At 33.8% G+C, this 13,088-nt stretch overlaps 2 protein-coding genes across 2 annotated transcripts; both read right to left on the bottom strand.

The window, feature by feature from the left end:
• Window positions 1–1,399: 1,399 nt before the first annotated feature.
• Window positions 1,400–7,942, bottom strand: LOC110281517 (uncharacterized). The gene is made up of 6 exons (XM_021143826.2): window positions 7,837–7,942; window positions 7,098–7,536; window positions 5,933–6,852; window positions 4,621–5,838; window positions 3,284–4,507; window positions 1,400–1,827 (listed from the first exon to the last, which is right to left on the bottom strand). Exons 1-6 carry the CDS (start codon window positions 7,940–7,942, stop codon window positions 1,400–1,402), a joined length of 4,335 nt encoding a protein of 1,444 aa, XP_020999485.2.
• Window positions 7,943–10,135: 2,193 nt separating this feature from the next.
• Window positions 10,136–11,822, bottom strand: LOC107489247 (uncharacterized). The gene is made up of 7 exons (XM_021142662.2): window positions 11,812–11,822; window positions 11,605–11,726; window positions 11,427–11,511; window positions 11,273–11,333; window positions 11,017–11,217; window positions 10,578–10,883; window positions 10,136–10,471 (listed from the first exon to the last, which is right to left on the bottom strand). Exons 1-7 carry the CDS (start codon window positions 11,820–11,822, stop codon window positions 10,301–10,303), a joined length of 957 nt encoding a protein of 318 aa, XP_020998321.2. The 3' UTR covers window positions 10,136–10,300.
• Between the last annotated feature and the right edge of the window lie 1,266 nt (window positions 11,823–13,088).

The following is a 13,088-nucleotide window of genomic DNA, read 5'->3' as shown; positions in this document are numbered from 1 at the left end:
TAAAATTGAATATTTTCAAAAGCATGAAATAAAATAACTTTTTCATATGAAAAAAATAACACCATTTGAAAAAATCGCTTTTTAAACTAAAAAAAAAATCAAAATAAAATATGAAGATATCAATCATCAAAGTTATCCACTAAAAAAGATAGTACATTTTAAAGGTTTAATTACTCTGTTGGTCCCTATAGTTTCGCGAAATTTTCAATTAGGTCCCTATATTTTTTTTCCTTTTAATTGGGTCCTTATACATTATTTTTTTTTTCAATTTGGTCCCTATTAACGTTAAACGTCAAAAAAATGTTAGTCAATTGTGAAATTACTTTTATACCCTTAGGGACCTAATTGAAAAAAAAAACTATAGGGACTTAATTGAAAATTCGGTGAAATTATAAATATTCAATAAAAGATATTCCTGTATTCCTATTCAATGATTCTAAGACATGAAAAATATTCCTATAATCTCTTTTATTTTGTCACTATCATTCTTTTGCTTATTTATATACAAATTGAACCTTTAAATCATAAACAATATAAGGATCAAGAAATTAATTAACTTGGTACAAAACTACAAACCCAGAATGATAAATAAAAGAAATCTTGGATAGCCATTCATCATGTTTACCTCCAGATTACTGAAATGAAAATACCTGGGTTCAACAGCATGGTTAATATTTTCAATGTACATTGACTTATAGTGTCAAGAGCTAACCCCTATCATCCTATTTCTGTCAGTGAACAGAACTATCATGAACATGAAAGTTTGTTCAATAACTTTAGATGAAAGAGCCCAACAATTTTATGTTTTAGTCTTTTAGACAATGAAGTGAAATTTTTAGTACTAACAAAAAAGAATCAAATTCTCTTCTGAGATAAAACTAAGATTACAGTATCCAACTATTCATATCTATATGTATCTATATGGGGGTAAAGGAGATTTATCCAACAAAGTTTCGATGACTTAAGGGAATTAACTCAGTTTCAATTGAAATTGTTACATGGGAATAAATTTGGAATGCAATCATCTCGATTGGCTGGGGTTTTAAAGTAAAATCAACTCTGAAGATGAAAATTGTAAACAGGTTAAAGGGAAGACAAGAATGTTACAGAAAAAATATATGGTTTTCCTATCAGGTAATTACCACCATTCATGAACAAGAACTCCACTTTGTCTGAGAGAATTGAAGAGCTGCAACCATTGATCATATGTTTTCTCATACTTTGCACTCCTCTGCCCAGGGCAACATCTTTGCCATCTATTATAATGACATTCTAGGAAAATCTCGTCTACCAAACATATAGCCCCAGTTTCAAACAGCCTTGGAATCAAATCAAATTCAATGCCCTCCACATCCATCTTCACCACCACAAAATCATTCTTTGAAACAGTATTTTTCAACTAAACAGCAAAATCAAAACCTTTTATCTTCAAAGTTATCCACGGTTTCAGTGGCTCCATAGGAATCAAAGGCTCAGCATTTTTAACTAAATCATGCTTATACTCTGGAACAGAATACTTGTCACTTGAATCATCTTCACCACCCCCAAAATAATCAACTTTTACTAATTTATGAACAGCATCAACATCATAAAACTCTTTCTTCAAAGCAATTTCCCGTATTTGAGGCATTGAAGAATCAAACCCTTTGATATAACGCGATTTCACTAATACGAAGCAAGAATCAAACAAATCAAGGAACGAATTGAAGCTGTAAGTGTCATTAGGGTTTACCAAATGGAACACCGCGAACCCTTCTGGTTTTAGCGTGCGGCTGACCTCCGCGGCGAACTCCGCCGGAAACGGCCACCTCTCCAGCGAGCCCTCACCTAAGAAAATGAAGTCAAAGCGACCTCTCCGCCTTCCTAGAGATTCCGTCAGTGCTCTTGACACCAATCTCTCTCATCGTGAAAATGTCGCGTCCTGTTGGAGTTTCATGGTCATGGCCTCGCTGGAGTCTTTGGACGCCAAAGAAGCCGACAAAACCGAAGTGGCTGGCGCCGCTGCCGCCGCCGTAGATGAGCTTCCTCGTTCAAAGAAGGCAGGACCGAAGGTCACTTGGGGATGCTAACCCCGGGAGTGGGAGGGTTATTTTGGTATTTCAAAAAATAAGAATGAAAGAGAATTAGGGGGTATTTTGGTATTTTAAAAAATAAGAGTGAGAGAGAATTAGAGATTTAGGAAAAAGTTGGAAAATATTTAATTTAGGAAGGGAATATTCCGTTAAATCTAACTGTTTGGTCACGGTAGGGACCTAATTGAAAAAAAAATATTTGTGTAGGGATCCAATTAAAAGAAAAAAAAGTATAGGGACTTAATTGAAAATTTCATAAAACTATAGGGACTAACAGAGTAATTAAACCTATTTTAAATGAGCAGAACAATTATCTATTTATACAATATCCCGCATTTATATAGACCATTTGATTACATTATATAGAAATCAAAGGATAATATAAAAAAAGAACACAGATGAACCATAATAAATGCATAACATTTTATTACATAATTAAATACTTTAAATCTGAATATTCCAATACAAAATATTTCCTAATATATAAAATTTGTACCAATTTTAACATTGAAATAATACTAAAATGGTGTAAAATTATTTTGCACTAAAATAAAAGATTTAAAATATTAAAAATGAAATTAGAATTTGACCTAATTATTAAAACGAAAACAATAATAAAAAAAATAGAAGAGAGAAAGCACAAAGAAATTTTTTCCTAACAAAATATATAATTAGATTATAATTGAATATTTTCAAAACCACATAATGAAATACATTTTTCATATCTTTTTCATATCAAATAAAATAACTGTATTTAAAAAATAGCTTTTCCAAATAAAAAAAAACGAAATATGAACATATAAATCATCAAATTTATCCAAAAAAGCACAATTATCTACTTATACAGTATCACATAATTATAAATACAATATATATTATGCAATTTAAACCAGTTATTCCGATACTAATGATTAATCGCGTGAAATTTATTGATTCAGAGTACTCTTTCTATTAGTCGCGTGAAATTTATTGATTCGGAGTACTCTTTCTTTTTTTCTTTTAAATACAGTATATATTATGCAATTTATTTATTTATATATTTATTGGTAACGTATACTTCTTTTTCTCCAACTAATATATTCTATATTTATAAAAGGTTTGAATACTTTTCCTTCACAACATCATTTAACTTTTTTTTAATAGAAACTAATGGTTCATAAACAATAATGCATCTAGTGCACACGAAATGCTTGAGACAATTTTAAAAATACCCCAAAGAAGATGTGAATGACTAGGTAGACCAGAACACCTAATCTGATTCAAGAATTCAACAGTTATCCAATCAACATCAACATCAGAATAAGCATCGCTACCACATATCGAATCAGCACTGAGGTAACTTTTCTCCTCACCGGGCAACAGGTCAACTATATAATTGTTTATCTCTTCAACATTTTCGACAGTCGGAGCAAGTATTGCCCTATCTTGGAAAAAACTTGGATCACAAAAATTCTGAACCAAATTTGGATAAATTGTATTTACAATATCTTCCACTGGATTTTCCAAGACAGGAATGATTAGATCAGAAGGAATATCAACAAAAAGTTTATCATTGACCACTGCTCCACATCGACCTTCACCGATTTGAAGTATCCAATCTGAAAACGACCTTAACTCCTGAGCAGTTGATTGTTCCGATCCGGTTGCTAACCTCATATTTGTTGTCAATCGCAAAACTTCGCAGTATTTCCAAATGATAGAAGAATTTATGGAAGCCATGACAATCTCAGCACGCGAACCTTTTGGAATAACTGGCAACACCTGCCTGAAATCACCACCCAGAACAACCACCTTGCCACCAAAAGGTAAATCTTTATTCCTATCAGAGACTGAAACCATTATATCACGCAACGTCCTGTCAAGCGCTTCAAATGCTAATTTGTTAGTCATCGGTGCCTCATCCCAAATAATCAAATCGGCCAACCAAAATACCTCAGCTTTTGGACTGTCATTCTTAATCCGACAAACAGTGTCTTCAGTCAGATCAACAGGAATATTGAACATAGAATGAGCCGTCTTACCACCAGGTAACAACAGAGAAGCAATACCACTAGAAGCAACATTGATAACAATCTTTTTCTCAGATCGCAATCTAGCTGACAAAACTCTGTATAAAAAAGTTTTTCCAGTGCCACCAAACCCGTACACAAAAAAGAACCCATCCTTCTTATTCGAAACACAGTCAATAATTTTATCGTAGACCACCCTCTGTTCTTCATTTAACTTTAAGAGATCTGCATCATGCTCACGAGACAAAGAAACAGTATCATACTGCAACTCACGCAACAGCATCAAATTGCTAAATTGAGAGACTAAAGAGTTATTAGGAACGGGCATGCCAGCATAATTTCTCAATGATTTTCCATTACTCTGCAATAGTCTCTCAACTTCCAACAAACAAAATGTCTGTAACTCGTCTTGACTCATAGTAAGATCTACGTTCAACAATAATTAATAAATATTAGCACCATAATATAACTTCTCTACTGTGTGGATGCGTGTGTGCCTACCTATCTTGTAATAAATTCACAACAAACAAAAATCTTACCAGGATATCGCAGCTCGTGTCTTCTACGGTAAAGAATATCATCAGACAAATAAGTCCAAGTTTGCTCCCAAACTAACAGAGGTCTTCCCATGGAACCAGATAACAGCAACATCACAAAAAGCCTCCTTAGATGCGCAGCCGACGCTAACTCAGCAACTTCCTTAATAGCAGAAACATACTCATTATCATCTATCAAGAATCCCATGGCGGAACATGCCTCTTGAAATGTATCATATGTAACACCATTCACGGTTCTTATACTACGAAAGCTAGTACAACCTCTCTGGACATTCAAAAGCATCCGCATGTAGAAAAGTTCACCAGATGAAGGATGAGCAAAACTCAATCTTCCAATTGAAAATCCCCTTTGTCTTGGCTTCCACTCCCTACTCCTCAAACAATAGACAAATTTGCCTGGATATTCAACATATGTTAGAGACCGCCCCTCCGAGAACCGCCTGTTGGCCATCATCCAACCCGTAAACATCGTCAACAAATCTTTGTTGCGCAAATAAACATGAGTAGTGATGTCAGCATCATCGAATACAACATGTTGCTGGTTGGGCAAATGAAAAGTCAACCTCTGTACCGACGGCCATCTTTGATGAATATCATAAGCAAAAATTCTCCACATGGATTCAGACGGTGACAAATAACGACAATCATAATACTGTTTGATCTCATCAACCACCTGAGAAGATTCACCAACATCATATGTTTCTTCAACAGTTGCAGTCACCCGATCCGAACCCTTATTGACATACTTAAAAAGATACTTAATGACGTTTGACTTGTTACAGAACTCAAGATTTATGTGAGCTTGATATTTCATTAACAGCAGTGGATTATAGGGCATAACAAATCTGTTGTCAATATTAACATTGTTGATCTTCATTGTCACACCCATATTATGACGTCTATATATTGGATAGCCATTTTCATCAAAGCTCGTTTGGTCAACGAATCTTTTCGGATAAAATTTTGAGCACTTACCATCTTTCATGCAAGGAGAACTCGGTCTAAGTGGACCACAGGGACCATGGATCATGTACTTGGTGACAACATTATAAAGAGATGGAAATTTCTGGGGATTGGGTAGCTCGGCACAGATGAATTCATCAACAATTTCAACACTTTGTAAGTTGCTTTCCGCATTAAGCCACAGTAGCATGTGTGCATGCGGTAGACCCCTTTTTTGAAACTCAATAGTATACATACCTAAAATATACAAAAAACATTCTGAATAAGCCAAACAACTACATCCCAAACACGACTAACAGAAATTGAAATCCTAACCAAGAAAAGAACTTACCTGCATTAAGTGGACCAAAAAACACACCTTCCTTGAGATCATTAAGGAGGCACTTCAACTTGGCATGAAAGACACGACAAGAGATATCAGGACGATCAGCAATCGGAATTTGCTCCCGCTCCGTGAACCGCTGAAACTCAGGCCAATTTGGATTACACGTAATAGTGAGGAACAAATCTGGATACCCAAAATGTTTGCAAATCGCCATGGCATCCTGACAACGGTTAAACATGTAACGTCTACCACCAGTGAATGAGGAAGGCAAAATGATTCGTGTCCCAATTGAAGAAGCCTCATCATCGCCACGATGCATAGCCTCCTCTATTCCTTGAAGGACTTCTCCTCTAATTGTACTTTGCTTCATTCTAATCTCATACAACCTCTGCGACTCAATCATCGTGAAACAATCAACAACAAATTGTTGAAACAACCGCCTAGACTTGTGAATAATTCCATCTTCGTGCTCCCTAATCTGGAGACAAAAACATATGAATTCCCTGAGGGAAACTCTTGTTCTCCTTCCAGGAACATATCCGAGCTGTTGACCACAATAACCAATGTTAGGCTGATAACCATCCTCGCCATACGGAAACAACAGAGGATACTGTAAGGGCCAATACAGAGCATGAGTTTCATATATACGTTGCAACCGACCACCAGTAGATCGAACAATAATGTCACGACCATGGTCCGACGAATCAAAATCTCCAACAATCAAAGCAGCAACTTCATCGCAAGAGGGAGCACTGTACATTCTTCGATCAACGTTCCGTTGCGAATACAACTTCAATGAGAAAATCTCAGATGGATGACACTCATATAATTCTCTAACTCTTCGAAAAGACTGTGCTATGACATTATGAGTATCGATCATTTGCAACAACTCAGTTATCAACTCTTTATCTATCTCAGATGTTTGCCTAAAACAAAAATATATTAACCAGAAAAAATATATTTAAAAACCACACAGAAATACCATTGTAACATACTTTGATATTAAAAATCTTTTATTAGCAAAAAATAACTAATAGCATATTATAACAGGAACAAAATACAGTATATATATGAAGTCACAGCTATAAACCTAATTCACAATACAGATAACAATAAAACACCAGTAAAACACAACAAAAACACTAAACAACAAAGTTTCAAACACACATACCCAAAAATTCGCTGCCTATGCATTATCTCATGCTGAGTGTCGTATACGTATAACTGTGCAAATTTGGGCTTCTCACCAGCAACTGGGAGCAAACTTCCAATCCGATGATAATTTTGACCACTTATTATAAACTGTGGTGGACCCCTCCCATCATTCACAGAATCCATTACCTTACCGCCAAGAGACGTGAAGGCAAACATACTGTTATAAGATCGAATATTTTTTTGGAAATACAAACTCTTCCTATCATGTCCATTGATCAAATCATATAACAGATCTGGGGGCTTTTGAAGATAAGGTAACTGGATTTTTCCCTTTGAGCAACAAACAGTAAAAATAGGACGATTAACTGTAGACTCTCTTTCAACACGTTCTAATAACCAGAAACACGCGCCACAAATTGAACATTCATAGTTAGGGTCACCAACATCAAGGCAACCTGGTACATATAAAATTGAGAAAAATATACACAACAATAAAAGAACCTCATCTGAATTATATGACACGAAATAGATTCAACACAACATGAATAAACCATTAGTATAAAGATATTATATAGACTAAATACTTGACTCATTTGAATCTTGTGAGGACAATATATCACAAAACACTATTTTTATTTTACAGTTACTGAATAACATCTCACGACATAATCACAGTCAGATATTTTAACAATAAATAAATAAACAGTCTATTTTACTATTCTTCAATAATATATGATTTAAGAAAGAGAGCATACCTTGTATCTCACTTTGCAAGAACAGAGGATGATCAATAACAGAACCAACTTGACTGAATGAATTTATCGAAGGATCATATATTTCTGATTGGTCTATATCATCCATTTTGATTTAAAATAAGACAAAGTTATGCAAAGATATATTCAACAACCAAATATAGAAAAGAAAATATTCATGTAATAAAAATTCAATTAATTATTTAAGAATGAACATGTAAGGTAAACATTACAAATATAATAAAGTATGAAAATGAACAAAACAATTTCCCATATATTGTTTTTAACTTGAATTCAGTCATTGCACAATTTTTTCTCTTAATTCGCTACCAAGCCTTTCTTTTTTTCTGACTTCAATCCATGCATGACAGTATTTATTGTAAATAGATCGCGATACAATTGACCAAATCACTATCAACAAAGGGATAATTGAAGAAGCTGAAAAAAAAAACAAATTTTGACAAAAAGAACTAAAAAAAATAATTATATGGAACAGAGAGAAGATTTGCAAAAATTAAAAGAATGGACAAATTAATTAAACATTTTTTTTAATGTAAAACTACTAATTATGACATAAAACTATAGCTATAAGAATCAGACCAGACCTGTCGGTTCAGCCTATTAAACCGACGAACCATTCGAACCGATAGTATAACCAGATCAAGTTTAGGTTTGAACCGAAAAAGGATGTGAACCGCTTAAAACCGGCCAGTTTTCCAAAAAGCGAACAAAACCAACTAAAACCTTCAATAACCAAAAAGGAAGTAGTCCTTATGTATGTTTGAAAGAACTATATAAATTAAACATATCTACTGATCTAAACAATTCAATAAAGAATTTTACAATGATATTAATTATATTTACTACATACAACAGATGGTCAGCCTTACAGTAGCTAATCTAATTACCTTCAATGACTGTGAGCTTTGAATCAACTATTAGGTACTTCAATAACTTTCAACCATGTAAACAAGAACTAAACAATTTCACGATTACATTACCTAATTTAATAAAAACTTATCACAATTTACGGTTATTAAAATTACCTTACATCACGATTAATTATACAAAATATTAATTGAGTTGTCAAATTAAAAAGAGACTCAGTACAAAAGTCTAGACATATGTTTAATTAGTAACTCTCTGGCCTACTAATAGTTAAAATAACCCTTTTGGGTTTAAAAGCATAAAAAAACAATAATAAATGACTTAAATACATTTGCTATTACATATAAACCAAAGAAACTTAAAACATAATTTAACATAAAAGAATCAAAATGGGATAAAATACTTAAATATATTATTATACCTGACAAAGTCAAATGTGAACTCTGATTAACATTCTGGGACACGTCAAATAAATTTTCTAAAACATAAGAAGAAATAAAGACATTGAAAACATATAAAAAAATAGATTATTAGAAACAAAAAGATTAAATACAAAAATATAAAGAGAGCAATAAAAATTACCCATATAATCATTCAAAGAGAAAACAGGCACCGAGGAATCAAGGACCTCTAAAGCATTACAAAAGAAAACAAAAAAATTACAAACAATCGCATATATATCAAATCAGTAAAAATTGGAGTATAAACCACTAAAAATTATCATGAATCTCAATCCAAAACTAACCTCTCGCATTTCGATGATGAGTTTGTGTTCGCTTTCTTTTTAAACAATTTCGCCTATACTCTCTAGCACGAACTGAGTTATGAGACATCTTTGTTACTCAAACTAAACAGAAAAAAAGGTTGAAATCTGAAAAGCAAGGAGTAAACCTAATTCATTGAAAAGAGAGATGCACACACTTAAGTTTCTATAAGCAACAAATGGAAAAAAAATAACCAAAAAAAGGGGAAGGAGTAGGGGAATGAATCGGGGCAAAATATTTGAAACACACCAACAAAAAACTGATACAACCATGCACACCTTTGATAAGAGACAAAATGAAGGAAAATAAACCTTTATAACTAACACTAATAACTAAGGGGCATCAACATTAACATGAAAAGCAAAAATTGTACAACGGTAAACAAATAAACAAATACAAAAGAAGAACTGCTGCATTTCATTAAAATTTGACTGATAGTGATCAAAACAAATACATATGGCTGTCTCCCCTATGATAAGGGAGGATCCCAACATCTGACTACATATCCTAGTATGTAACTTAAAGAGGGTACAACATTGAAAATGTGTCCAATCCCTAGCAAAGTCACTATTACAAAAAGGAGGAGTTCAGAATAGACATACTTGGCACATTACACGAGCAATCACAAAAGCAAAACCCCTATATCTAACAATGCTATTTGTTGGACACAATCCAAAAAAGTCAAATCAAAATACCATCAAGCCAGCATGATTGCATGTCCATCTATTTGGAACCACAAGCCTTCCTAAATACTTATAGATAAACTATATAAGACACCTACACCTACACACAGCAGCTCAATTCCACACCTTCAATCAAACTCCATTAACCTTAGCAACCTTCAACCCACGCCCATCTGCATCAACAGCAACCTCTTCAAACTGAGGATTCAAATTTCTCTTACTCTTGGAGGTGACAACATGATTTTCATGGGTAAGCTTCTCTCCATTTTGGGAAGGTGCTTCAAGAACATGGGACAACAGCTCCTATGAGAAAGAAATTGAAAAAACATATGAATCTCACTGAAGAATGCAAAATACAATTAGAAACAACACACATAAGAATGAGGAATAAAATATTATACATCAGCACCTGAGTTTCTTTTTCCGTTGAGCTAAGCAATATATCGATTTCAGCAGAAAGATCATCACTAAGAGTATCATTGCTGGGAGTTTTCTCTTCCTTTCCATGCTCACCATCAATTAACCCAACAAATTCACTCCCCACAGAAATAACAGGCTGTTTTTCAGCCAAAAAATCTATAAGAACTGGGGATTTACACAACATCCCAGCACAATCACCAGCATCTTTCTCAGTTTTGATAAAACTATCAGAAGACTCCTTCTTAATACCAACATCAGCTTTTCCAGCAGGAACAGATTTGTGTAAGCCATGCTCCTATTCATATGCAATAAGAGTTTAAATACGTAACGATCATAACAGAAATTGACAACAGCACAATAAAGAAACAAAAAATATGAAATTAATGATGAATTAACAGGATCTAAAAACATTTGCATGTATATCTAACCTTTTTGGGAGAAGACTCATCATCAGCATCATAATTGGGAAGTTCAAACATCGCAATGATGGTGGAATCATCACAAATTCTCGTAACTCGGAAAGTCCCATAAAATGTATCATGTGGGACACCTTTGGTATCAACCTTGAGCAGCAACTTCTTTCCAATCAGCCCTTGGAATATGGGAGGATAAGTATCCCCACATATAACCTATTTTGAAAGTAACACATATAAGAAAACGCATGAAATCATCTTCCAAGGAGACAACTTTACCCTCATTTGCAATAAACAGTGGCTGGGTACCGTTGATACCTTGCTCAACCATACTATTAAAAAAAATGCAAATACTTGTACTTGTTATTCCATATTGGTTGTAAATAAAGAATACAATAAAAATCAACAAAATAAGACATCCTAACCTCTGCCTAAATTCAACAACTTCAGGAATATCAAGATTAAATAACATTTGAGTGGCATACATCACATTTTGAAGACCTACTTGACCTACACAGAAACAAAGAAAGAGTCTAGCAAAACTTTCTTGGAGACAACACCTACAGCAGCCATGAGATGTGCAGAAAAAAAAAAGCAACATACCCCGAAAGAACTTGACTTTTGCAAGTTGAATAACTACAACAGACTGCTCCACGTACCCAGAGGCAAGGAAATGATTTACTTGATTAACATAATCCCCAAACAATGCACATCGCACTGTAAGACTGAAACTCAAAAGATCACAAAGAATCAAACAAAAAACAAGCAAAAAAGATAATTAAAAGATAAAGAGAAAGCACCAGAAATGACTTAAGAAACATACTCTTTTGAAGTTAATTCCAATGCAATCATTTTCACAATTTTTCCCTCTCTTGCATATTCTTTCTCTTCTCCAACTGAAGTTAAAAGTCCAATGACATCTATTCCAAATAAACACAACCTATTAACTATTAAAAGGATTTGTTTAAAAAACTTAAATAACAGAACAGCAGCAAGATATACACACCAACTAAAAAATCATAATCTTGGGTCATGTTCAGCAGCTCAGAAAAAGGAAACATGTTGAAACAAGTCTTAGGGATAACATCTTCATCAACAGCTACAACAGTGGTTCGGTGAAGGAAAACCAATTTGAATTCATGGGAAGTTGCTCTATAACTACCATGATTTGACACAACACTAAAATATGCCATTCTATAAACTTGTCCTTCAACTATATGATTCCTAAACCTATTAAGGAGTGGTTTCTTGACAGTAGCTTGAATTTTTCCACACTATAAATGGAACAAAACAACAAATCAGATTAATGAAACACATAATTTTAATTTGAAAACTTAAAAAACAGCAAGTAAGACCGTATTTAAAAGAGAAACTAATAGGGGCTAACATGTTCATCAAGGAGAATCATCTCCATTGAGTTAGGAACCTCATGGTTACCAAAAGAGGGTACAACCCAAAGCCTTAGAACCCTAACTTTCAGCCTCCAAGCCTCTCTAGGAGGATGCATCTTAGAAATCATATCAAATGGTGGAGGCATTGCAGAAAAAAGAAAGGAGATAAAGAGACTTGATGAAATATATGTAAATGTAAACACTTCAAATCTGAATTAATTTCAGGTTAGGAGCAAACACAACAAATCAGAATGTTTGTGCATTCAATGTGCTTCACCAACCATCCTTTTATAGAAAAAATCCAGGATACAATCTCACCTTTTTGAATTCAAATCAAATTGAGGAGGGAAATGCAGGGTAGTGGAGTTGAATAACCAAAATTTTCATTTAATGAGAAAGAAGAAATGAATGAATTGATATCAATCACATCACCACTAACCAAATAGGTTACATAGAAAGCACATACCATGTTGTAGGCATTCCCACATTCTCATCCCCGTTTAATGGAAGATAGACAACTAATGATAGCACCAAAAGCTGAAACAACACAAAAACAGGAAAAAGTAGTGATAATTTCGAGAAACAATAAAATAGGCAGTCACCAACTACAATCAACAATGACTCTAATGATGGCAATTAGAGTTGGTAAATGTCTTAGGTAGGGATACATTGGAAAAAGTAGCTAAATGGGAACAA

Source organism: Arachis duranensis, chromosome 5, assembly GCF_000817695.3.
Source record: "Arachis duranensis cultivar V14167 chromosome 5, aradu.V14167.gnm2.J7QH, whole genome shotgun sequence".
NCBI lineage: Eukaryota > Viridiplantae > Streptophyta > Magnoliopsida > Fabales > Fabaceae > Arachis > Arachis duranensis.
This window is presented reverse-complemented; position numbering and strand designations above follow the sequence as displayed.